We start from the raw sequence: 27665 nt of genomic DNA on the forward strand, positions 1-27665 counted from the left end.
GTGGTGACACTTTCTTCTAGCTTGATGTTATAGAGCCACGAAATTCTGGAACTTTGCTGAAACCCTTGTATTCCACGGTAAGAGAGATTCCAGAGAAAACCTTTTCAATCTAGATATTCTTGATCAAATCAAGTCAGACATGTCACTCCAAGCAAGGATCATCAAGCTACGAGTTGTCTACTTTGGACACATCATACGAAGAGAGCAATCACTGGAGAAGGACATCATGGTGGGAAGAATAGAAGGAGCAAGGCGAAGAGGAAAACCAGCAATCTGCAACCTGATGGTTTTACACTATCAAGATGGAGAAGACCCTGGTGGACCTATCTAGGCTTGCACAAGATTGATCTTCCTACAGAGCATTCACCCATTAAATCGTCATGACTTGAAATAGAGCTGAAGGCCTTTAAGATAAAATAAATCGTTGGATCTCCAATGGTCGTACTACGATGGGAGCAGTTAGCTAAGATATTGAAGGCAGTTTAGATCCTCTAATTTGGATAAATACTCAGCAATCACCTATACTTTTCTTACAAATGTTGCATTGCTATCTCTACTGAAATATTATTGTATGAATTAGGGAAAGAAAAGGACAATGTCCCACGATGTCACCTCTATGGTAGATCTGTTATGTAAAGACCTCACCAAACAACTTCACTGATTCACACACAAGTAGAGGGATAAAACATTGCATTTTCTGGATAATATAATAATGATGCTTTGTGGAAAACCTGCAAAATACGGAACACTAGTATAATGGAATTCGGGAAAATAATTTAAAGAAGGGCAGGAACCAGGCAGACCATCACATATAATAAATAATTATGTTTTAGTTATTCTTACCTCCGAGGGAAGTCCACCAGTAGTATCATCACCAAAACAGTGAGGAAATCGAAGATCAGTAGTTTATACATCTCCTGACCGACCCGGGTCTCCCAGCACTGAAAATGCAGGAGAAGAAAGAATTGCATAGCTTTTAAAGTCGATTCCCTTGCAATGTGATGTGACTTTGCAGGTACTGCCAAACATTCACATGTGAAAAAGTACTAAATGGATTTCCTTCTGCATTCCCTATATGGCTAAGTTTACACAGAGGTTTTAGTTACAGATCTGTTACAAAATCCTCTTTTAAAAAAAAAATTGCTCAGAAAACTCTTCCTTAGGCTATGTGCACACAGAGCTTTTCGAAGAGTTTTTGGAGCAGTGGAAACTCCCCAAATCCTCCTTGAAATCTTAAGGGGTATGTGCACAAGTTCAGGATTGCAGTAGAAAAATTTGCTTCAAATCCTGATGTATTGGCAGGAAAACTCTGCACGCCGCACTTTTTTTTTTTTTTTTTTTGGGTGCATTTTTTTTTGCATGCTTTTTGTTGCACATTTTTCCCCCACTCATTAGTTTGAATGAAATCTGCAGCAAAAATGCTGAAAGAAGTGACATGCTGCAAATTTAAATCTGCACCTAATCTGCAAGGAAAAAAATTACCAAGGTGAATGAGACTTCAGGAATCTAATTCACTTGGCTGGTAATAGCAAATTCTTCAGGTTTTGTGACAAAACTGCTCAGAAAAAAGTGACAAAAATGCAACGTGTGCACGTACACTAAAACTCCTCAAAAACTTTGTGTTTCAACTCAAATTTCTGTTCTGAAAACTTAGTGTGCACATAGCCTTATTATTTATACGAGAAATCCACTTTTCTTTTCACATGAGGACTTTTCTGGGCTTTTTTTTTTTTGCCTGATTAGATTTTTTTTAAAATTCCTGGTGGAAACACATTGCAGATCCTAAACACTATTCAATCAAAAGGCTGCAAAAAAAAATTATGGGAAAACTCTTGTAAAACTCTTCAAATCCATTCTACGAAGAAGAAAAACTGCTTCAAAAGCTCTTAAAAAAAAAAAAAAGAAAAAAACTTTTTCCTTAAGTAGTTGTCACTTGAAAAACCATTCCTTACAAATTGAGTTGTCCTTATAACTTACTTTGTTGTCCACATAGTTGTATCCGCACCGGTCACAGGGGGTTTTATTTTCTGTGTCTCCACAAGTGATGTTGTTCCACAGCGAGTATAGTAACATCCCCAGACTGGCGAGCCGCAGAAATACACACCTGGAAAGAAGGAAGGTCAACAAGAATTCTGATGCGAGCTGTTGACCCTGCGTGTTGCACTTTATAAAGGTGTGTTCACACTGAGGGTTTTTTTGCTGAATTTTGAGAGGAAACCTCTTCAAAATCTTGGAGTTTCTGCTAAGTTTCCATTTCACGGTTCCCATTTAGAGCAATGGGTTGTATGGGCAAACAGTATAGGACCCGATGTGATGGATGCTCTTTGTAACTGCTCCACACTCTGAAGGACCACTCTCAAATATCAACATTTATATCAATAATAAATATTTATTACCAATTAAAGGAAATCCATCACCAGGTTTTTGCCCCCTAATCTCAGAGCAGGATGATGTAGAGACAGACCCCCGAATTCCAACGATATATCACTTACTGGGCTATACTTGCTGTAGTTTTGATAAAATCACAATTTTAGGAAATGATCACTAAAGGACTAGTAAACCTGCTGCCATGTAGTCCAACTCCGCCCCCACCACTGATTGGCTGCTTTCTGTGTACACAGGCAGAAGGCTACCAATCAGTGGTGTGGGCGGGGTTATACAGAGCTCAGCATTTAGAGAACTGCTAGATCTGCAGCAGAGAAAATTGTGATTTTATCAGAAGTACAGCAAGCAGCCCAGTAGATGATACATTGCTGAAATTAGGATCCCTTCCCCTACATCATGCTGCGAGCAAAAACCTTGTGACAGATTTGCCTTTAATAATATCACTATTAATTACAAGTAATATTAAAAGTAATATGAAACTGTCTTTTGTGACCTGAACAAACCCTTTAATTGCCTCCTCTCCTCTGATTCTATACAGTCTTATATTAGAATTAAAACTGAGAAATATATTAAAAAAATTTCCAAGATGATGAAATCCCTTATGTTTCTCCACACTGTCCTGTGTCTGGCTCGGCTCTGGTAAGACAATCGGCTGCAGCAGGAGCCTCCCCCCTTCAGAAATGAATGGGGTTGCACAGTGATGGGCTGCAGCACTGTCTACGTGACATCATCACAAAGACCGCGGCAATGGAGAGAGGCATCGCTGGACTCAGGAAGGGCAAGGAAAGCTCATCTTGGTTTTTTTCTTAGTACACGACTATGGGTTAAAAGGAAGCTGAAATGGGAACCACTTTATGACTTATCCACACAATATGATGATTTTTGTTAAAGATTTTCCTCCACTGATCACAGCAATGGATGACATCTGTCCTGTACAGACCTGAATAGCGTCAGTCTGATCTCCACACTGAGGATGTACTTCTCCCACTTAATGCTGATATTGAAAAACAATGGCAGAAGGAAGTTGGCGGCGGTGATGACCATCGAAGGCAGATAGCCAGTCAGCAGCTCCAGGACGAAGTTACCCTTCACTGTGTTCTATAAAATATACAAGGCCCGCATTAGTCCACCATTTCTACAAATTCCTTCCAAAGAGGTTCTATCAAAACACCTTAAGGCCACGTTCCCACAATGAGTTATTGGGGAGTTTGTTATGCAGCATAATTAAGAAAAATGCAATATTTTACTTATTGGGTGCAGAAATGGTGCAGAAAGTCTACAATATCAACCACTCACCTAAAAAACGCAAGAGGTTTTTTTGGCAAGGATTTTAGAGACTTTATTTATGTCTGAAAATTTTCTCAAATTTTTTTTTCTTTTAGAAGAATAACTAGTCGACAAAAACAATGGCAGAGAAAAATAAAAAGCATTTTGGGGAAAATTCATTAACAATGTGCACCATTTTAAAGAATTTAGTGCAAAAAATAAAGACAACACACATTTCAAGAGAAAAAAAAAAAAAGAAAAGTTACTTAAGCCCAAATTCATAATTTGCATTTTTTTTTAAGTTCCCTTTAGGAACTGAGATTTATATATTTATCTCTCCTTTTTAAAGGGGATTTTTCTTCATGAAAAATTCAAGTCAAAATCTTCATGAGAACATATACTTAGAGTGAATCTCCAGCTGAGAAAATTTGGGGCAGTGAGGTCAATGGGTCACAAAGGAAAACCACAATTTGTATAAATACTAGAGTGACAGTGGGGTAACTACCATTGTAGCATGCATAGACATCCCCTAGAGACCAGCAGCAGGGGCGGCGGGGACACCTCCTGTGAATAGGGAGCCTATGCGGTGACGGTCAGTTGTTCGCTTCTCATATCATGTCTAGGTGCATATGCACCAAACATTTACCATACAATGGCTTATCTCATCCCACGGGGATTAAAAATTTGTATACTTTTTTGTTTTTGTACTGGTCAACAATATAGGATTTTCAGTGGCCTGAGTCCTCTAATGACACACTGGTTCCTCTGTACACCTGGTCTGGTCACCAATAAGAGCGGAGGGAGTATTACATGTCAGTTCTCACCAATTCAAGAAGTTTCTGAGATTCTTGCGTAGAGCGGTAGATGCAATAGAAAGCGCCACATATGAGGGCAACCACAATGAAATTGATGAAAATTCGGAGAGAGTAAATCCCGATTCTTTGTTTCATGGTGCGCTGGGCATGGAGACGTTTCATTTCTGCTTCTTCAAGATCAACCTGGATCAACCATAACCATAGTCAATGAAGAAAGAAGCACCATATGGCTGTGTATCAGAAATTAAAAACGCAATGGTATAAGTTATGATATAGGAGCCTTGTTTTCATTACACCCCATAACATATATTATAAATACTTTCTAACATCTGGCTTTTAAAAGAACTTCTATGATCCAACCCCCCGAGGTTCTTTGGGCAACATCTGCTGTAGGGGTAAAGAAGAATTACATGATCGACAATTCACTGACAAGCCGTTCTGGCAAAAGTCTGGCTTGTAGAGGATGTTCCAAAGCTATATGCCCTCATAATAAAAATAGAAGTGGACTGTCTTATTGAGGCTTTCAAAAGTTTCATACAACCTGAGTTGTCTGACAAAAGTGAATAACTGAGCGTAGGTGAACTTTAGTCACTGAACGTCATCTGTCAAATATTTTCAGCACTGGTGCTATGTAGTTAAAATCATAAGATGCACATTGACACCCTTATTCAGCACTCTGTGATGCCATTGCAGGGTGCCAATGGTTTCCCTAGAAGATGGGGGCCTATTAAAGTCATCTTTGTACTCCTTTTAGGACAGATTTATTATGATATACTATACCAGTGGTCAATTCCACTAATGGAACTGTCAGGAAATATGACCTATTTTTTCATTATTGTGCTAGCCACACACACATAGCTCTGCTACATCTTCTTGGTTTTTAAATGACATGCCAGCTCAGCACACACATGCTTCCCTTCCCCCACTAGGTTTCTGTAGAGTACGCTCACAAAGCCCCTTTACAGGCACATGGCTGTGAGCCCCCCTCTCTCTCCCTGCTAAAATTCCTCCCCCCTCCCTTTCCCCTGCTACATAACTGTAACGTGAGAGTAGTTTTACGACCCCAAAACTGGTTGAAAGCAGACCCAAGCACACGGGATGTTCTTTGTCGGAGACTGGATTACTAAAGATGAAATATAATGGCCCCCATTATTGGTATAGGTGTGAATCTCACATTTTCGGCATCTCCATCGGTAAAACCACCACCTGTGAGTTTTCTAAGCTCCAGAACCAGCAAAATCCGAGAAATGGATTTCTACTTAACTGGGTCATACAGCCACTTCATGTTTAGGCTTAATAGAAAACTAATTCCAGAACAAGAGTAATGATGGACCCGACGTCGCTTTGCGAGGTTTCCAGCCAGAGATATGGAATTAATAAAGTTTTGGTATCTTCTGGACAAGGGGAGTACCTTCTGTAGCTCCGCACACTCAGTGAGGTCATGAACATAGGGTATAAGATTATGAAGTGCAATTAGGAGGGTGTCTTTTGCCAGGGGAATCAAGTTGAACAAAAAAACCAAAAAGAATAGACTAATGATGGTATGCACAGCCACAATATGGTGAAAAAAATGAAAAAAACTTTATTGCACCTCAAACAAGGCAATGATAAAACTATTTAAAACCACACAAACATGACCAATAGACCAACACCCCTCCGGGCTGAAAAAGCCATAGAATAAAACAGTATAGAAATAGGATAGTAAAATGGCTATGGGTACAAGCACATGTCAACGCTAGGTTATAACCCATAAAACTTAGTGAATTGAACACATACACTCACCGGCCACTTTATTAGGTACACCATGCTAGTAACGGGTTGGACCCCCTTTTGCCTTCAGAACTGCCTCAATTCTTCGTGGCATAGATTCAACAAGGTGCTGGAAGCATTCCTCAGAGATTTTGGTCCATATTGACATGATGGCATCACACAGTTGCCGCAGATTTGTCGGCTGCACATCCCAAAGATGCTCCATACAAGGCAGGATGGATCCATGCTTTCATGTTGTTTACGCCAAATTCTGACCCTACCATCCGAATGTCGCAGCGGAAATCGAGACTCATCAGACCAAGCAACGTTTTTCCAATCTTCTACTGTCCAATTTCGATGAGCTTGTACAAATTGTAGCCTCAGTTTCCTGTTCTTAGCTGAAAGGAGTGGTACCCGGTGTGGTCTTCTGCTGCTGTAGCCCATCTGCCTCAAAGTTCGACGCACTGTGCGTTCAGAGATGCTCTTAGGCCTACCTTGGTTGTAACGGGTGGCGATTTGAGTCACTGTTGCCTTTCTATCAGCTCGAACCAGTCTGCCCATTCTCCTCTGACCTCTGGCATCAACAAGGCATTTCCGCCCACAGAACTGCCGCTCACTGGATTTTTTTTCTTTTTCGGACCATTCTCTGTAAACCCTAGAGATGGTTGTGCGTGAAAATCCCAGTAGATCAGCAGTTTCTGAAATACTCAGACCAGCCCTTCTGGCACCAACAACCATGCCACGTTCAAAGGCACTCAAATCACCTTTCTTCCCCATACTGATGCTCGGTTTGAACTGCAGGAGATTGTCTTGACCATGTCTACATGCTTAAATGCACTGAGTTGCCGCCATGTGATTGGCTGATTAGAAATTAAGTGTTAACAAGAAGTTGGACAGGTGTACCTAATAAAGTGGCCAGTGAGTGTATGTGTTGAAAAACACGTGCTAATGACAACCCATGTTGCATCAAGATTATAGTATAGTCACGGCAAAATGCATTAAATTGGTATAAGAACCAATGATTATTATCAATAGTATGGCAATAAAATTATATCTGGCCTGATATGGGAGACATACAATGATATGTAATGAGTCCCAACACTCAGGTATGTTTCTCTTGTTACTATGGGAATCAGTTCCCACAAATTTAGGATCCCATACAGACAAATGGACACAAGGGAGAAATGCCAAGATGACAATTATATAGCAAACCTGGGAAATAAGGCCTAAGCATACAACCTGACAAGTAGTCACTTGGCGTGATGCATAGAGGTATGAAGAGGCTATAATAGCCTAGGAGCTGTCAATAGTTGTAGCCATAATGCCAGTTCCTAGAAAGATAGTCACTTAAAGCCAGGTGGGCTTTAAGATCCAAGGATAGAGGAGGGGTGAGGTGAAGGCCCCACGTGTATCGCTGCCACCACAGTTTTGTCAGGGGCTGGTGGCGGCGAAGTGTTCTGGGCTTTTTGGGAGACTCTGGCAGTGACCGACAGAGATTTATAATCTGCGAATAGTTATATAGCTCTCACTGCAGAGTGTCCAATAGCAAGAACACAGCAAGGCGGCCCTTCTGGCAACTACTTCTCCCAGGTGTAGTTCCCTGACTGATGTGAGGGTAAGGGGGCGCCAGAGAGCTACAAGTTCCAAACCGGAACTGGAAAGTGGGATATAATAAATCCCCTGTCGAACTGGGGGCAACCAAACACCCCCAGTTCATGACAGGGACAAAAAAATATGAAAAAGAATCAAAGAAATGTTAAAAGAAATAAAACTTACTCTCTGCAGTTGAAGCCCCACATTCGTGCCTATATCATCATTTAGGCTGGGCTCATATGAGAATATTTCACATATACGGACCACAATGCCCGGACTGACTGCAGGTCTTCTGACCCGAACATACAGATCTTATATGTGTCTATAAATTCAGGTCTGGAGTCAGTCCGGGCATTGAGACCTGTATTCAGACCATGACATTCATTCTTGTGGACCCAGGCTTGCTGTAGATAGGGGATGAATGTAGCTGGGGCATAGTACATTTAATGGGATTAGAATAAGAATAGTATTAAATTCAGTTTATCTGAGGACATTGATAAAATTCTTTCCATTGGATGGATGCAACCAACGACATAAAATCTAGAGGAAGACCTCAGCTCTTTGTATTTTACTCCTTTAAACGAAATGTGTTATCAGAAAATTACCACCTATTGTATTAATCAGGATTTCTTTGTGTTAATTGTATTTTCTTTGTATTTTTTGACAAAGGAGACAGCTGAAAACCCTTCCTGAAAAAGTTGGAAGTGTGAGTTTAAAATTGCCGCAGTGGCCAGTGTGAAAATGAAGAATTAATATTTTAGTTTTTCTTTTAATAAAGAACATTTAAAAAAAAAAACAAAAAACTCAGCACAGATCAGTCACAGGGGCGACCGTAGGATGCGCTGACCTTTAACTCGTATCGAATACTTCTCTGCTTCAGCTTTATAATCTTCTCATCTTTAATGCAGAAATCCCAACCGGCCAGCACCTTATGTGTGTAATTAGTCATCGATGAATCTTCTGTTACCAAACTCTGCTTGAAACCTTGCACTGATCTGAAGAAAGAAGAACATTAAACATAAGACTTAGTATTAGCATAAGGGCTCTTGCCCCAGGCATTGCCTCCTGTATGGACCCTTCTAGATGGCACTTGGGGTCCCGGTGGGTCCTTATTACCGGCCTGTGTGCAATCTGTGTCATCATATTGTTGTGGGTTACACTGTATTCCCAAAAGAAATCCTGCCACAAAAAAAAAAAAACGATAGGAGAAACCAAACTCTGGAGCCTTTCATGATTTCACCGATTCACGCAAAATCTGTGTGTTTATGTAGGGTATGAAATAATGGACTTATAGAAGTCTCAGAAGTCACAAAGGGTTAAGTAGAACATCTCTGGAACCAAAGAGAAAAGTTCTGTCACACATCCCGTAATCAGTGAATTCAGAATTACATTCAGTCCCATTGCCTCCACGGAATAATATCTGGCCCCTCGCCCCCGTGTACAACATCCAGCACCTGCCCCCCCAATGTATCATATCCGGTCCCTCATCCCCCAGGTGTATAACAGCAGGCCCCTCACCGCCCCACTGTATAACATCTAGCCTCCAAAAGTGTATAACATCTGGCACCTGACCCAAATGAATCACATCTGGCCCCTCACCCCCTCAGATGTGTATCATCCGGCCTCTCGCCCCCCTCAATGTATCACGTCTGGCTTCTCGCCTCCCAGTGTATAACATCCGACCCCTCGCCACCTCCCTCTGGTGTATAACATCCAGCCCCTTGCCTCCCCAGTATATAACATCCGGCTCCTCGCCCCCAGGGGGGGGAATAACATCCGGCCTTATGCTTCCCAGTGTATAACATCTGGCCCCTTGCTCTCCTGGCATTTAACATCCAGGTGCTTGACCTTCCCACAGTGTATAACATTCTGCTTCTCGCCTACTCAGTGTTTATCATTTGGCCCCCTGCTGTATAACATCCTGCCCCTCACCTCCCTAGTGTATAACATGTCACTTGCATCCCCCCAATGTATCACATCCAGCCCCTCACACCCCCAGGTGTATAACATCTGGCTCCTCACCCCCCTAGTGTATAATATCCAGCTCCTCATTACCCCCACTGCATAACCTGTGGCCCTTCGCCATGCCATCTGCCTTTACTAACAGGTTTCAGACCGGCCGGTGGTGTAGAGTTCACCGATACCAGGGCGGTCCTGTAATAGGAGCCACTGAGGTAACAAGTCCATTCATGACATTTCTTCCTCCTGGATCTTCCCCCTTCACCTGTGAGCAGGGCCAGACTGGCCATCTGGCAAATGCCAGAAGGGCCTGTCTGGTCGTGGGCTGCCATGTCTGCTTTGTTGTTAACAGAATCGGTGTTGTCAAGACACCCATACTGTTAAGAGTTGTGATGGAGCACAAAGTCACTGCCTCCGTCACTTACCCCAGCAGGCCACCGGTATCATTAGAAATATTGGTCTTGTAGTAAATCTTGCTTTCCTCCATCCAGGGTAATATTAGTAATATATCCAACGGTGCTTGGGGACGGGGACAACATAAGCCTGTGTGATTTCAAATGCCAGGACTGAATTTCAGTCCCAGTCCATACCTGCCTGTGAGTGATATTATTGAGAAGCGGGAGGAACTGCAGCAATTCAGCTACGAAGTGGAGACCCCGTAACATTAAAGAGCGGGGGGCCGAGTGCTGAGGAGCAGGGATACCATGTTTCAGTAAAAATCTGCCACTAATGGTCCAGTGACTGACCGGCAGACTTTAGTCAGTGGATGTGGCAGCCCATCCTTTGTCAATCGAGCGTTATAAAATGATTTGTGTCTTATTATATATGTGTAATTAAATGGGTTCTCCAGGATTACAGGAACGAGGCTCGTTTTTTTCCTCACAGTGCCTTGTATATGGGTTGTCTGCTATGGCAGCTTAGCCCCATACACTTGAGTGCGTGGTAATTAAATGTGTTCTTGGTGCCGCCTCTTCTTTTCTTACCTGATCACAATCCACAACAGACTGAGAAGAAAGTAAATCAGTGTTGTTACGAGATAAGCCAGAGGAATATTATAGGAAAACGCAACCAGATTTACAGACGTGTTCTTGTAGTATCCATAAAACATGTACGTGAACTCCATAAAACCCTGGAGGAAAGAAAAATAAAGGAGAGTGACAAGTACGGAAACTCCAGAAAGACACAAATTACTAGATTTTTTAAAATTTCCATCAATCTGCATTATTTTACTGTCAGGTGGCGGGATCCATAATACTCGGCAGGTGCAGACAACTGTTTTTGGTGTGAGTGCGATCCGACAAAACATCAGATCGCAGTCAGACCAACGTTATCCTATTGGGGCCATGCATGTGTCCAATTTTTTCCTTGGGCTCAGCCTGGGCGAGGAAGAAAAATCGCTGAGTTTGATCTGATATTCGGATTGCTCTCAGCCATGTAAGTCAATAAGTATGTAGAAATAGTCATACTGCACCCAGATGTCATCTGAGTGCGGTACGATTTTCATGGACTGATAGAATGGAGAAGATGGAGATTTTTTTGCCATATTCTCCATATCCAAGAAACTCTGATCACACTCTGATCAGCATAATTGACCCGATTCTCTCTGATAATAGAATCTACAGTTGTATGACCCCAGCCTAACTCTTTACCCAATCTATCGCTCACTCCATAGGGAGATCTTCCACCATCCATAAATAAGAATCCTTTATTAATTATCCAATGGCAGGCCTAAAACTAGACCCTGTCCTATCCTTATGGTAGGTGCACGCAATGTCATGTCCAGGCAGGTGAGCCCATAAGGTTTTTAAAGAAAAAAACTCTGGCATATTTTTCCAAAAACATTGTCTTTAGCACTTTTTGATTGTTTCCTGAATTTTTTCTTCTAATGTTTTTGGCCACCAGTGGTCTTGAGTAGAGTTGAGCAAATACTTTCAGAATCGGTCACTGAATCTGAATTTGCCATATTCTCACCATATTGGTACCCTATTTGTGCGGAATTTATGTTTGATCGGTTTTGAACATATTTGGTAATTTCTACTCCCATTGACTCCAATGACGTTCGGCTGTGTTTGGCAAAATTTGGCCGCTGATCGTAATCAGAACTGAATTTTGAAAAATTTGCTCAACTCTAGTCTTGAGTGTTTTGTTTTGTCTTTTACTTGGGTTTTCCAGCTGTTTTTTTTAACTACATTCAACAACGAAGAAACTACTAGGAGTTTTTCAAGCAAAAATGCTTGGAAAACGCCCAAAAAGACACAAAAAGAAAGTCTGAGGAAGGGGGCGTACTCCAAAAGGTTGCCGCATGTGCAGACCTCCGTTCATCTCACAGCGTCTCTGCCTCTTTTGCTTCCACATGGCAGCTGTTGCCTGGAGGAATACGACTGGTTACACCAAAGTCTGTGTCCTTTATTTACTATGTTGATTATGATGAATATTGAGATAGGCATTCCCGGGAGGAGCCCAACAACAGCTCTCTCACAGAGAGCACAGGAGTGCATGGCAGAGTTAGCTTCCTTTAAATGGAGGAGTTTGGGATAGACAGCTGCTGGCCAAAATACTGTGAGTGTACGGGGGGGGGGGGGGGGGGGGGCTTTAATCTCAGTGGCTGCAAAATAAGGGTTCCTCCAGACTTGGATACCCCTCATGCACCACCACAGGTTCCTATCTATTGGGAAAAGTTCTTCAGCGCATGGGAAAGTTTCAAAGCCATCCTGCCTCTAAGGTCCAGAAGAAAATGAAAACACATTTCCATAACACAACTTGGTACTTGGAAAGGGAAATACTTGAAGATCTACCCAGTCACCCCACGTGAAATATTTGAAGATCTACCCAGTCACCCCACGTGAAATACTTGCAGATCTACCCAGTTAACCCATGTGAAACTTGAAGATCTACCCAATCAACCCTTGTGAAATACTTGAAGATCTACCCAGTTAACCCAAGTGAAATTCTTGAAGATCTACCAAGTCAACCCACATAAAATACGTATAGATCTACTCAGTAACCCACGTGAAATACTTGAAGATCTGCCAACAGTCAACCCATATATGACTGTTAAAAATATTAACATATTTAGTATTGACGCATCCGTAAAAGTCCGATCTATCAAAACCTAAAATAATTTAAGCCTCATGTTTAAATACTGTGTTGAAAAAAAAAATCAAAATGACAGAATGTACAATAAAAACTTATCAAAACATCAATGGAAGGCATGGTGATATCAATAAAAATGGTAGCTTGTTCTCCCCCCCCCACCCAAAAACAAAAAAACAAAGTTTGGAAATGGCTCAATTGTTGTAAAAATGAAAAAAATTACAGGTCTCAGAAAATGACAACAAACAATAAAAATATATACGGTATATATTTTTTACAAGTTTCACTAAAATTATATAAAAAAAAAATACTAGACACGCTTTGTATGATCGTAATCGCACTGACCTGGAGAATCGTAATACAAGGTCACATTTACCACATAGTCGACGGTGTTGTGAACCCCCCCCCCCCCCAAAAAAAAAAAAAAATAAATAAAAAAATTATGCCATTTCACAGCGCTTGGAATGCTTTTCCTGTTCTCCAGTACATTGTAGTGTAAAATGTATGGGGTCTTTCAAAAATACAATTTGTCCCGCAAAAAAAATAAAAATATGGTTATGGCTCTTGGAGGAAGGAGAAGAAAAAATGCAAATTGTCTGTGTCAGGAAAAGGTTAAAAATTGACATAGAAAAAAAATAGACACCATGTCACATGAAGCACTTTAAATATCATTTGTTTTTACTCTCACCGTTCCCATCAGGATGTCCATAATGAAGATGTAAAATCTCTCTAATCCTTGTGGATTTGGATTGTACTTGTAAAAGCAAAGATCTAAAAAGAAAAAATAACTTGCTTGTAAATACATCAGATACAAATATAATGTGCACAGAAGCCTGTATCTAGCACTAGATTTCACTATAGAAACTGCACTGCATTACTAAATAGATCCCATAGCCAGTGGCGTTAACTAGAGTCTGATGAGCCCCCACCTGCACATTGGTCAGTTGTATGGGCTCTTGTAATGTTCTAGATCCGCACCCCATGTAATCATGTCCCCATCCTGAGCCCCTTCCAGTAATAATGTCCTCCATCCTGGCTCTTTCCAGTAATAATTTCCCCCATCCTGGTTCCTTGCAGCAATAATGTCTCCCATCATGGGCCCCTTCCAGTAATAATGCCCCCTGTCCTGGGCCCCATGCTATAACCATGTCCCCCATCCTGGGTCCCTTCCAGTAATAATGTCCCCTTCATAGCTCTTTCCAGTAATAATGTCCCCAATCCTGGGCCGCTTCTAATAATGTCCCCTTCATAGCTCTTTCCAGTAATAATGTCCCCCATTCTGCGCCCTTTCCAGTAATAATTTCCTCATAATGGCTCTTTTCAGTAATAATGTCCCCCATCCTGGGCCCCTTCCAGTAATAATGTCCTCATCATGGCTCCTTCCAGTAATAATGCCCCCCATCCTGGTCCCCTTCCTGGTGTAATGTTCCCATCATGTAATAATGTCCTCTGTCCTAGGCACTGTATTTTAGGGCCTCTTCCTATAATTATGTCCTCCACCCTTTACGTATATATTATGCTTTGCTTATATAGCCCCTTTAATTCCACAGCGCTTTACAGACATTATCATTGCTGCCCCCATTGGGGCTCACAATCTAGATTCCCTATCAGGATCTCTTTGGAGTGTGGGAGGAAACCTACCCAAACATGGGGAGAACATACAAACTCATTGTAGATGTTGTCCTTTGTGCTATTTGAATCCAGGACCTCCCCTAATGCAGTAGTGCTAACCACTGAGCCACCATGCCGCCCATCCTGGCCTCTCCCAGTAATAATGTCCCATCCTGGGCCTGATACTAAAACAAAGTCCCCCATGCTGGGTCCCTTCCAGCCTTTTCCAGCACATTTTCAAAAGAAACAAACAATTTACAAAAGTCATTATCTCAGTAAATTAGAATAATTAACAAAAAACACCCGCAAAGGCTTCCTAAGCATTTATAAAGGTCCCTTAGGGTACTGTCACACAGTGGTATTTTCATCGCTACGACGGCACGATTCGTGACGTTCTAGCGATATAGTTACGATCTCGCAGTGTCTGACACGCAGCAGCGATCAGGGACCCTGCTGAGAATCGTACGTCGTAGCAGATCGTTTGAAACTTTCTTTCGTCGCTGGATCTCCCGCTGTCATCGCTGGATCGTTGTGTGTGACAGCGATCCAGCGATGCGTTCGCTTGTAACCAGGGTAAACAGCGGGTTACTAAGCGCAGGGCCACGCTTAGTAACCCGATGTTTACCGTGGTTACCAGCGTAAAAGTAAAAAAAAAAAAAACGTACATACTCACCATCTGATGTCCTTCAGGTCCCTTGCCGTCTGCTTCCCGCTCTGACTGTCTGCCGGCCGTAAAGTGAGAGCAGAGCACAGCAGTGACGTCGCCGCTGTGATCTGCTTTCACTTTACGGCGGCACTCAGTCAGCGGGAAGCAGACGGCAAGGGACCTGACGGACATCAGATGGTGAGTATGTACGGTTTGTTTTTTTTTACTTTTACGCTGGTAACTACGGTAAACATCGGGTTACTAAGCGCGGCCCTGCGCTTAGTAACCCGATGTTTACCCTGGTTACAAGCGAACCTCGGCATCGTTGGTCGCTGGAGAGCGGTCTGTGTGACAGCTCCCCAGCGACCACACAACGACTTACCAACGATCACGGCCAGGTCGTATCGCAGGTCGTGATCGTTGGTAAATCGTATAGTGAGACGGTACCCTAAGTCTGTTTCAGTAGCTCCACAATCATGGGGAAGACTGCTGACTTGACAGATGTCCAGAAGGTAGTCATTGACACACTCCACAAGGAGGGTAAGCCACAAAAGGTCATTGCTAAAGAAGCTGGCTGTTCACAGAGTGCTGTATCCAAGCATATTAATGGAAAGTTGAATTAAAAGAAAAAGTGTGGTAGAAAAAGGTGCACAAGCAACCAGGAAACTGCAGCCTTAAAAGGATTATTCAGAAAAGGCCATTCAATTACTTGGGGGAGATTTAAAAGGAGTGGACTGCTGCTGGAGTCATTGCTTCAAGAGCCACCACACACAGACTTATCCAGGACATGGACTACAAGTGTCGCATTCCTTGTGTCAAGTCACTCATGACCAATAGACAACGCCAGAAGCGTCTTACTTGGGCCAAGGAGAAGAACTGGACTGTTGTCAGTGGTACAAGGTGTTGTTTTCAGATGAAAGTAAAGTTTGCATTTCATTTGGAAATCAAGGTCCCAGAGTCTGGAGGAAGAGTGGAGAGGCCACAATCCAAGCTGCTGGAGGTCTAGTGTGAAGTTTCCACATCAGTGATGGTTTGGGGAGCCATGTCATCTGCTGGTGTAGGTCCACTGTGTTTTATCAAGAGCAAAGTCAGCGCAGCCGTCTACCAGGACATTTTAGAGCACTTCATGCTTCCCTCTGCCACCAAGCTTTTTGGAGATGGAAATTTCATTCTCCAGCAGGACTTGGCACCCGTCCACACTGCCAAAAGTACCAATACCTGGTTTACAAACAACAGTATCACTCTGCGTGATTGGCAGCAAACTCGCCTGACCTTAACCCCATAGAGAATCTATGGAGTATTGTCAAGGGGAAGATGAGAGACACCAGATCCAGCAATGCAGACGAGCTGAAGGCTGCTATCAAAGCAACCTGGGCTTCCATAACCCCTCAGCAGTGCCACAGACTGATCGCCTCCATGCCACGCCGCATTGATGCAGTAATTGATGAAAAAGGAGCCCCGACCTAGTATTGAGTGCATTTACTGAACATACATTTCAGTAGGCCAACATTTCAGATTTTAAAATAATTTTTCAAGCTGGTGTTATAAAGTGTTCTAATTTAGTGAGATAATGACTTTTGGGTTTTCATTAGCTGTAAGCCATAATCATCAACATTAACAGAAGTAAACACGTGAAATAGATCAATCACTCTGTTTGTAATGACTCTATAAAATATATGAGATTCACTATTTGTATTGAAGAACTGAAATAAATTAACATGTTGATGATATTCTAATGTTGTGAGAACCTGTATCAGTTTTTGCACAGGGTTTCTTTCCTTAAACTTCCAAATGACTTAATGTCACTTTATTGTAAACAGATTTGCATAATATCTTGTTTGCCTGGAATAAATGGTTTAGTTCCTGGATACAATGATCCTTTGTGTCAGCCCCGACTTGGTGCCAGTAGTTAGGAACAAGTCTTTATGCAACTAGAATAGTATGTACAGTACCTACAGCATGTGAAATATTAATGCAAATAAAACTATAAAAGTTGCAACCAGGGAAGTACAGGCGGTGCTGCCCGCAAGGCCCAGGTGAGATAAGGCTCCCGCTTTGGTGCACACCAGCCATCACCCTTTCCCTTTGCTGTCCTGAACCAGCACAAATTTCTGTTGTATTGACCTTCATCAGTAACACGGATTGTAAGAGGTTAAATGTGCACGGCAGCACTGTTGTAAAGCAAAGAACACTGAGGGGGAAACATTTATTTGAATTGTCTGCACTAAATAAAAACTGATTACTTCATTTACTATCTGAGTGCCAAGATATCTACATTATATTGCATGGTATAGATTCCTACTTGAGCACCATCCATAGGAGCACCATGTTCTGCTATTTTACAGTTGGAAAGTGCACACAGTGAGGTCACAGATGGATAATGAACACAGTGATGTCACAGATGGATAATACACAGTGATGTCACAGTTGGATAATGCACACAGTGATGTCACAGTTGGATAATGCACACAGTGATGTCAACAGTTAATAATGCACACAGTGATGTCACGGATAATGCACACAGTGATGTCACAGTTGGGTAATGCACACAGTGATGTCACAGTTGGATAATGCACACAGTGATGCCACAGTTGGATAATGCACACAGTGATGTCACAGATGGATAATGCACACAGTGATGTCACAGTTGGATAATGCACACAGTGATGTCACAGATGGATAATGCACACAGTGATGTCACAGTTGGATAATGCACACAGTGATGTCAACAATTGGATAATGCACACAGTGATGTTACAGTACGGGAATCCACTGATGTTACTTCTATCATCTATAGTCATTAGTGACTGCACCTAATGTCTGAGTGGAGATGAACCCCCGGGGCTGTGGGATCTAGCAGTTTCAACCCACGTTACCTTATAAGATACACCAATGCCTTTTGCAAATAGCAACAAATCACATCTAACATTTGATTAAACCACAATGACCAATAAACCAAAGTGAACACTGAACTCTGGTGGTTACGAATAACACTGCCCAGCCTGATCTCTGCTCCATAACATACTATGTAATCAGGTCTTCACATTATCATGTCAGTGCATTCATAGACTTTACAGAAACTCACCGCTTCCGTTAGAAACGATAACAGTCTGGTCTAAACCCGATTCATTAAAGACGATGTTAGGAATCACAATGAATCCGGTCACCAGGAGGAAAGTCACGAAGTTCATTAGCACCAAGAACCTTAGGAAACTGAAGTATGATTGGATCCCGGTGCCAAATTGTCCTGTAGAAGATAGAAAAATATATTTATGAAGACTGTTTTTAATTTTTATCCATTTATATAATTGCCGTCTATACGGGGATGTAAGCTGCAGTCACAACCCGCACCGTCTGTCACCTAGGAGGACATCAGCTTTCTCAATCATACATGGTAGATGTAAGGCGGTCTACCTTGCCTAAGCATTAAGATATAACACAACAGAGGCCGGGGCCACAGTAGTCCATCGTCCTGAGATGTCTATTCATTTGTATAGAAGAGTGGTGTGTGCATGCTCTGAGCCCTATGCAGAGGTCACTGTGCAGAGAGGGTGTCATTAGTGCCGGTGGATCAGGTGATATGTATGGGGATGTTGGTGCTATTACAGCCATCATCAGCCTCAATATTTGGATTCGTTACACCCTCTTATTACCCACATACCTCCTATAGTTTGCAGGGTGCCTTTCCAGAGAACCAGGTACTGTAGACCACCTGATGTTACACTCTTGAATTTTCTGCTGGATCTTCTCCGTTCTTCTCTCCAGGACTCCCATCCTGTCTTCTTTGCAATTTTTCTTTCCTGTTTCTTTCTGTATAAGCGGATTGGGTATATTCAAGAAATCGGATCGTGAAAAATGGATGTGTGAATTTAGCCTTAAGTGCACTGGGTAGTGAGCTTGTAATTGGGCTTGTGCTTATGAACAGCAGCCAACCTTAAAGGGGATGCCGGGACTTTAACATTGATGGCCTATTCTTAGGATAGGTCATCAATGTCTGATCTGTGGGGGAGCGATCCAGTACCCTCGATAGTCAATTTTTTCCGTTGTCAGTTGAAACTGCTCAATTATGGCTGCAGAGCTGCACATCACAGCTCTCTCGACTGTACAGTGGCCACCGCCAAGTACTGCACATCTGCCACCTATTCAATAATGGCTGAATGTGCAGTACCCAGCCGCAGCCACTATTCTGTAGATGTAGCAGTGCCGTGCAGCTCCGCAACTGAGCAGTTCTGACGCCAGGAACAGCTGGTCATAGGAAGTGTCGGGTGTCGCTGTTTTAGACTCATAAGTCCTGTTGTTTCAGTAAGAGTTTTCAGCAGGCTCCTTATCAGCAGAGGCAGGATTACAATGACAAGTAACACCTCTATACCCAGGATCCACCAATCACAAAAGGCAATGTCAAATCTGACCCTGCTCCCCCTTCCTTCATAATGCCATTTTCACACGCTAATTAGACCCTTCAGTACTAAACATAGGATCAGGATCTTACCATTGTAGCTATGTACATGTGTTGTTTCCTGAAACAACAGGAAGTTGAGTCTAAAAAAAAAACCTAAGTGGCAACTGAGGAAAGTATAAGATTTTGTGTTATTTTTTATTAAATAATTAAAAAAATATTTTTAATACAGATTGTGATATGTAAAATAATAAATAAATAAATAAATTGCCAAAAATATTTTAAAATATATTAAACACAAACTGGATTTTAAACAATTATTAATTTTTGATGACGGCTTACCTTTAATGCTCCAATGCATAAAAATAAAGCAACACTACAAGTAATCTTAATTATGAATCTCCTAGGAATGAAGACTGCATTTCCTATGCGGATTTGTGTCTCCATGGTTACAACTAACAAGTCGTGTATTTTAATGGTAAAGTCAAGTGTTACCTTCTTCCACCTTTCATCTAGTCCCTACTTTTTGCTAAATTAGATCTAAAAGATTAATAAGAGTGCGCAAATTCAGGCCATGAAGAGTTCATGGTCTGTTACCATGGAGACTCATAGGCCTGAATAGGAGCTGTAGACACAAAATGGAAGATTTTTTCATAATTATTGGCTAAATTTAAAAAAAAAATCATGTTAATAAAAACACGAGTGGAAAAGTTACCTTATTTCTCTCTTCTTCTGCATAGAGCAGTAAAGGTCTTTTATGGGCTTGTTTTCATCCTCTAGCCACAGATCCACCCACTTGTCTTCTAGAACATTCTCCCTTGTTGGCGGGAAGGTTTCATCCCATGTCTGCTGTTCAGGACCCCGGTAACGTAGTGATGACTCTGGCAGCTCATCTGTCTTCCACATCACATCTGCCGATTATATTAATACATTTGTGGTTAATATTTATCCCCATAACTGTGAGTAACGGAATATAAAAAATACATGTCATCAATGAGAAAAAAAAATGGCTGACAAATCAGTTCTGTGGGTCTCAGATATACATTTTTTAACTTTCTGTAGTCTTAAGTTGACTTTTATTTAAAGACCATATTTTAATAAAACCATTTCTAATTTTTTTTTTTTTTTAAATGTTGGTCAATGTGTAGAATTCCAATGTTCTTATAAAGACTGACAACTTTGGAATTTACCTCTTATTAAAAAATCAAGAAGAGAAGAATTTTTAATCCTATTGTTTACAGCTTGTAGATTACCGTCTACCTCTCCTTCTATCATTGGTGGCTGGTTTTCCAGGCAAGGAGCGCAGTGCTTACAAGCTCTTTGCTATAGAGCTTGCAAGTGCTGCTCTGAAGCTGGACGGATCTCTGCCTCCAGCCAGCTTCAGTGTAACTACTTTTTTCGAATGCTACAGAGGTAAAGCTGCCACTGTAAGGAGCACTACAGAACACACAATTTGTGCCGGCTGCTCAACCATGCCAGAACTATTAATTTTCAGGAGCACACCACTCCCACCAAGCAGTAAGTCTGGAGGCTAGGGAGCAATGCGCTCCTGAAGACAGAAGACGAAAATAAATCTTTAATGATAAAAAAAAAAAAGAAAAATATTACAAGAAAACCCATGAAGTCCAATGAAAACTGTAAAATTTTCTGCAAATTTTCCTATTTCCAGAAAGTGGATTGTATCTAGCCTCGCGTGCGGGGCAGGGCTGACCCCAGTGTGCCTCCATAGCATGCTCTAAGTACCTAGTTTGAAGATCTGTCAGACTGGATGTTAAACTGAGGATTTTATCAGCTTATTCTTTTAAAATACTCTTTTTGATATTGTGGAGGACTTTCAAAAAGGATTATATAGAATTATAAAGAATGATATTGTCTACCGATCCAATTTAAAGAAACCCATCAAATTTTGATCAGTGGGGTCCAACCTCTGTGACTCCGGCATCTCATGCCCTTCTTTGTTCTAATTTGTGCCCCATTCTCTATCTGCATAAATAAGGTCTACATTTATTTGAGGGATATTATACAGCAGGGCCAGGATTGTTTTGGTCCACAAGCCAAAATGTTACCCAACTTGGGCAGTCCGGCTCGATGATCTTTGGATTTTCTGGACTGGGTGCACTAATGATATCCATTTCATATGATAAAATGGAGGATGCATGGTTAAATAGATTTTTTTGGGGAAGGAAAGGAGATATGAGGCATTGCCAAATATACAAACTGTCACTCACCTGTCCTGGCTCCAGTGCCAGGCTTTGCTCCTTTCTCTTATTGTCAGCTCCCTCTGGTAACCCAACAAGCATCTCAGATGTCATCACCCAAAGTTTTTTAAAGTCAGACCAGGCAGCCATGCGTTTGCTTGCCCATCTGCAGTCCAGCATACCCCGCTGTCTTCCTCCTCGCTTATTCATGTGCTGTCCGGCAAGTTCACTGCTGCATCATCCCCTCCAGTCCATACTGCTCACCCTGACCTACAGCTTACAGAATCCATCTCACCAGGTAAGTACAAACCAACATTTTTTGTCAGATTGCTCTTTTTTTGAAGAAGTGAGTGTATTAGGCCTCTTGTATGTGACAAAACTATTTGTATAGAGTGTGTAGATATTTACAGAGACTCTATACAGCTTAGTGTACAGCATTCCCCTAATTATATGTTACACTAATGTGGCAACACAAGGTGCTGGAAACTTCAGTGCTTTGAAATCTTTGCCTCAGAGAGACCTTGCTGATACAGTACAACTACCTTGTGTCTTATTGCTGTGCTCAGTCGAACCCGGGTGTATGACCTGTGATCGTCTTCTACAACCTCACCTTTGTAGCAGAGTATAACTGTTCCTCGCCCAGTTTTTAGCCTCCTAGACAGCTGTTTCTATTAACATATGAAAATGATGATCTTTATCACACATTTGATATAATTGATTACTCATGCACCCGACTATAGTCTTACAAAATCCAAGACTTTGTGCAAGTGGACCTAGCAAAATTTATGCCATTTTGAAGGGAAAAGACAGTCACAGCAAATATTGATCTGATTTAGATTTCTCTTTCATTCATTCACTTTACATTTAGTTAATTGATAAAAATAAACTGTTAACCCTTCTATTTTTTTTTAAACCATTCCTACTTTGCAGCATTTTTCCCAGCACCTGCCTAAAACTTTTGCACAGTACTGTACATGTGTGTATATGGGCCTTGATAGAAGATAGTATCAAATATCAGTACTCCTTTCCCCACTGCCAGCACATAATGTCAATAGAAAGACAACAGAGGCTACTGTTGATGATGTTTTGAATAGATAGTAGCCATGGAATAAGCATTTACCTTGGGATTGTCCTGCTGTATTACCTGAGGCGCTTAAAAAAGAAGCAAGTTTGGTAAAAAAAATGAGAAGATTTAAAAAAAAAAAAAAAAAAATCCAAATAAAACAAAGTTTTGCAACTGTAAATAAATCCCCCGATTGTTATCCAGTTAGGATTGATTCCATTAAGATCCTCTTACAAACTACTGTATTTACAAACGTTGTTGTTCCCGATCATTGCTCAGTGTAAACATTCCGCTCTACGATCAAACAAAAAAAGTGACAATAAGCTCGCTTCTATATGTGTCCATTAAAATTATAGCTGGTTGGTGTATTGGACGGCAATAATGAACGTGAGGGGGGATTAAGCCCCCACTATCATTGAAAACCCGAAGAATACAAGCTCCCATCAACCTCCTCTATTAATGATCAGTGCTCATCATGGGCAGTATATTTGAAAAGGACCCGTTACACTTCTTTATATATTAGTATGACGTCATGGTGTTCCAAGTTTCATCTATGAAAATCTAAAGTTGTTTAATCCGCATGGTAAATATTACACAAAAATAATCGAAAAATTTGAAAACGGCAAAATTTATGTTATGTTGCTGCAACTCCCATAAAAATGCAATATAAATAGATCAAAACATTGCATGTACTCCAAAATGGTATAAGTAAAAACACTTTCTTCAAGAAAAAAACCAAAGCCCATTGATTGGGGAAAAAAAAGTTATGGGTCTTGGAAAATGGTGGCAGAATGCCATTATTTTTATAAGCCACTAAATTAGTAACAAATTAGTATATATGTTTGGTATCACTATAATCATACAGTCAGGTCAGTTCTACTGCCCTAAAAACACAACCCCCCCCAAAAAAAAAAAATTGGCGGAATTGCATTTTTCACAATTTCATTGCACTTGGATTTTTTTTTTTTTGCCATTTTCTCTTAGGCTGGCCTCACACTAGTGAGTTTTACGGACGTATGAGCGCATAAACTACGTCCGTAAAATACGCATTACACACGGCCCAATGATTCTCTATGGCCCAGCTCCTATCTGCCGTATATTACGCATCCGTAATATACGGTATTGTACGGCCGTAGAAAATCACAGCATGCTGCGTTTGTCACCGTATTGCGCAAAGAAAATCGCCAATGAAAGTCTATGAGGGCGAGAAAAATACGGATTCCACACGGACCAGCAGTGTGACTTGCGAGAAATACGCAGCAGTGTTAGTGAAAAGCCGGTAATTCAATTGCCGGCTTTTCATTTCTCCTTCACAAACCCGACATGATATGAGACATGGTTTACATACAGTAAACCATCTCATATCCCTTTTTTTTTTTGCATATTCCACACTACTAATGTTAGTAGTGTTTATATGCAAAATTTGGGCGCTGTAGCTGCTAAAATAAAGGGTTAAATGGTGGAAAAAATTGGCGTGGGCTCCCGAGCAATTTTCTCCGCCAGAGTGGTAAAGCCAGTGACTGAGGACAGATATTAATAGCCTAGAGAGGGTCCATGGTTATTGCCCCCCCCCCCCGGCTACAAACATCTGCCCCCAGCCACCCCAGAAAAGGCACATCTGGAAGATGCGCCTATTCTGGCACTTGGCCACTCTCTTCCCACTCCTGTGTAGCGGTGGGATATGGGGTAATGAAGGGTTAATATCACCTTGCTATTGTAAGGTGACATTAAGCCAGATTAATAATGGAGAGTCGTCAATTATGACACCTATCCATTATTAATCCAATTGTATGAAAGGGTTAAAAAACACACACACATTATTAAAAAGTATTTTAATGAAATAAACACACAGGTTGTTTTAATATTTTATTGCTCTCTCAATCCACCTGAAGACCCTCGCTCTGAAAAATAATAAACCAACAATATACATACCTTCAGATGATCTGTCATGTCCCACGAAGTAAATCCATCTGAAGGGGTTAAATCATTTTACAGCCAGGAGCTGTGCTAATGCACTCGCTCGTGCGGGTACTGAAAGGAAAGCAGGATGATCTGTACTTACCTTGAGTTGCGGTGAGGTGCCCTCTGCTGGATGTCCTCATGAACTGGAGCCTTGGAAAAGTTCCCACGCTCGAGTTCATATGAGGACATCCAGCAGAGGGCGCCTCACCGCAACTCAAAGTAAGTACAGATCATCCTGCTTTCCTTTCAGTACCCGGGGGTTTACAGGCACCAGCGAGTGCATTAGCACAGCTCCTGGCTGTAAAATGATTTAACCCCTTCAGATGGATTTACTTCGTGGGACATGACAGATCATCTGAAGGTATGTATATTGTTGGTTTATTATTTTTCAGAGCGAGGGTCTTCAGGTGGATTGAGAGAGCAATAAAATATTAAAACAACCTGTGTGTTTATTTCATTAAAATACTTTTTAATAATGTGTGTGTGTTTTTTTAACCCTTTCATACAATTGGATTAATAATGGATAGGTGTCATAATTGACGCCTCTCCATTATTAATCTGGCTTAATGTCACCTTACAATAGCAAGGTAACATTAACCCTTCATTACCCCATATCCCACTGCTACACGGGAGTGGGAAGAGAGTGGCCAAGTGCCAGAATAGCGCATCTTCCAGATGTGCCTTTGCTGGGGTGGCTGGGGGCAGATGTTTGTAGCCAGGGGGGGGGCAATAACCATGGACCCTCTCTAGGCTATTAATATCTGCCCTCAGTCACTGGCTTTACCACTCTGGCGGAGAAAATTGCGCGGGAGCCCACGCCAATTTTTTCCGCCATTTAACCCTTTATTTTAGCAGCTACAGCGCCCAAATTTTGCACATACACACTACTAACAGTAGTGTGGAATATGCAAAAAAAAGGGGATATGAGATAGTTTACTGTATGTAAACCATGTCTCATATCCTGTCGGGTTTGGGAAGGAGAAATGAAAAGCCGGCAATTGAATTACCGGCTTTTCACATATATCGCGCTGAATTAAATATAAATACAGAATATATATATGTGTGTCTCAATGACATTATATATATATATTGTATATATGTTTTAACGAACATTTGAGCACATAAATCCATTAGATGTCGGTTTTGCAAGCCTGCGAGAAAATATCGCAGTACGGATGCCATACGGATTACATACGGAGGTTGCCATGCGCAAAATACGCTGACACACCCTGCCTACGGATGACATACGGATCACTATTTTGGGGACTTTTCTGCGTATTACGGCCGTAAAATACGGACCGTATTTTGATACGCTGAGTGTGAGGCCGGCCTTACTCTGTATGGCAAAATGAATGGTGTTATTCAAAACTACAACTCGTCCTGCAAAAGAACAAGCCATCATGCATCTATATCAGGGGAAAAATAAAAAAGTTATGGCTCTCTTCAAAAGTTAAGGAAAAAATCAAAATCGCAAAAATTAAAAGGGAACGTGTCAGTCAATTTCTATTGTCCACATCGTGGCAGCATCAATCAGAGCCTGGCTACACGATTACAGTCAATTAAACACTTTGGATTTTCAGGGAAAATGCAGTTAGAAAATCTAGATTAATGACAGATGAGAGTAGTCCAGTACCCTCCCTGCACAATTTAAAACATCTGTCAGTCTACTGCAGCGGTGCTGGGAATAGCCGGCCTGAGCCAACATTGAACTGGTCTCATCTGCAGCTATGAATCCCGGGACTTGCATTTTATATGGCCAGCTTTACTCACCACTTGATTTTCATATGAAACAATGGGAAGCAACACCAACCATAACCCCAACTAACGCCAACTCAATGACTTGACCCATTAATCCAGCTTCCAGCCAACAAATTATGCGACTACCGAAGGTCTCCAACTTCCAAATTTTGTAAAACTATAACTTTCAGCATGCTCTGTCAGGTCACACTTGGTGTTGTCGTTGCACAATGCCTAGAGAGTAGTGATGAGTGAACGTGATCGGAAAAGGTGTTATCCTCCATGCTCGGGTGCTAACCAAATGACTCCGGTGTGCTCGAATAACATATTCGAGTCCCCACGTCTGTTTGACAGCCGTAACACATGCAGGGATCTCCTGTTTGTTGTTAGGTAATTCCTGCATGTGTTGCAGCTATTGAACAGCCAGGAAACATGCAGTCGTGGGGCCTTGACCATAGTTTTCGAGCATGCCGAAGTCACTTTGTTAGCGCCAGAGCTCGTTCGCTCATCACTACTAGAGAGCCACAGGTTGGAGATTGCTGATCTGGCTGGAAAAAGGTACTGTATATCCTCAGACAAATAACTCCTTTCCTACCTGTTCCAAATGGATGTGAATTGTAGTCCGAATTCCCATCTTCAATACGATCCATCTTGCAAGGAATTATCCAGCTGTGGCCGTAAGGTCAGGAAATATCCAGCTGTGTCCGTAGGGTCAGGAAATATCCAGCTGTGTCCGTAGGGTCAGGAATTATCCAGCTGTGGCCGTAGGGTCAGGAAATATCCAGCTGTGTCCGTAGGGTCAGGAAATATCCAGCTGTGTCCGTAGGCTCAGAAAGTATTCTGGTAATTCCCTCAGTTCCTTGTATAGTTCAGTAAAGTCACAAATAAGGAAGCTGTGCCGGAGTCAATGTGTCACCTCAGTGATAGTGGTGGGTTAATGATTTCTTGTTGGTATTTATAAAGCTTATAAAACAGGGTTGGCCCCTGAGTGACATCCTCAGGACAGGGCAGCGGAGAAGACTGACTAACAGTTATTGGAGGAGATGGAGGAAAAAAAAAAGTGGTCGGGCGAGAATCAGGATTAGGCGTGATACAATGTAATTGTACCAGGGTGCCAACAAGTGACCTAGAGACGAAGTCAAACACAACCAACTGCACAGACGGCTCTAAACATCCTGGAGTCATCTACTTT

General features: G+C 41.7%; 1 protein-coding gene across 1 annotated transcript in view; it reads right to left on the reverse strand.

The window, feature by feature from the left end:
* The window catches only part of TMC4 (transmembrane channel like 4), a 34328-nt gene extending 6941 nt beyond the window's left edge, over window positions 1–27387 (reverse strand). Inside the window, exons 1-11 of the mRNA XM_077259608.1 lie at window positions 27069–27387; window positions 20229–20424; window positions 18779–18927; window positions 18203–18364; window positions 13549–13631; window positions 10751–10896; window positions 8656–8803; window positions 4476–4649; window positions 3326–3483; window positions 1978–2104; window positions 844–941 (exon numbers count right to left, since the gene is read on the reverse strand). Coding sequence (XP_077115723.1) covers window positions 844–941; window positions 1978–2104; window positions 3326–3483; window positions 4476–4649; window positions 8656–8803; window positions 10751–10896; window positions 13549–13631; window positions 18203–18364; window positions 18779–18927; window positions 20229–20424; window positions 27069–27123 — 1496 coding nt within the window. The 5' untranslated portion in view covers window positions 27124–27387. The remainder of the gene's footprint in view (window positions 1–843; window positions 942–1977; window positions 2105–3325; window positions 3484–4475; window positions 4650–8655; window positions 8804–10750; window positions 10897–13548; window positions 13632–18202; window positions 18365–18778; window positions 18928–20228; window positions 20425–27068) is intronic.
* Between the last annotated feature and the right edge of the window lie 278 nt (window positions 27388–27665).

This window comes from Ranitomeya variabilis, chromosome 4 (assembly GCF_051348905.1).
Source record: "Ranitomeya variabilis isolate aRanVar5 chromosome 4, aRanVar5.hap1, whole genome shotgun sequence".
NCBI classification, from domain to species: Eukaryota; Metazoa; Chordata; class Amphibia; order Anura; family Dendrobatidae; genus Ranitomeya; species Ranitomeya variabilis.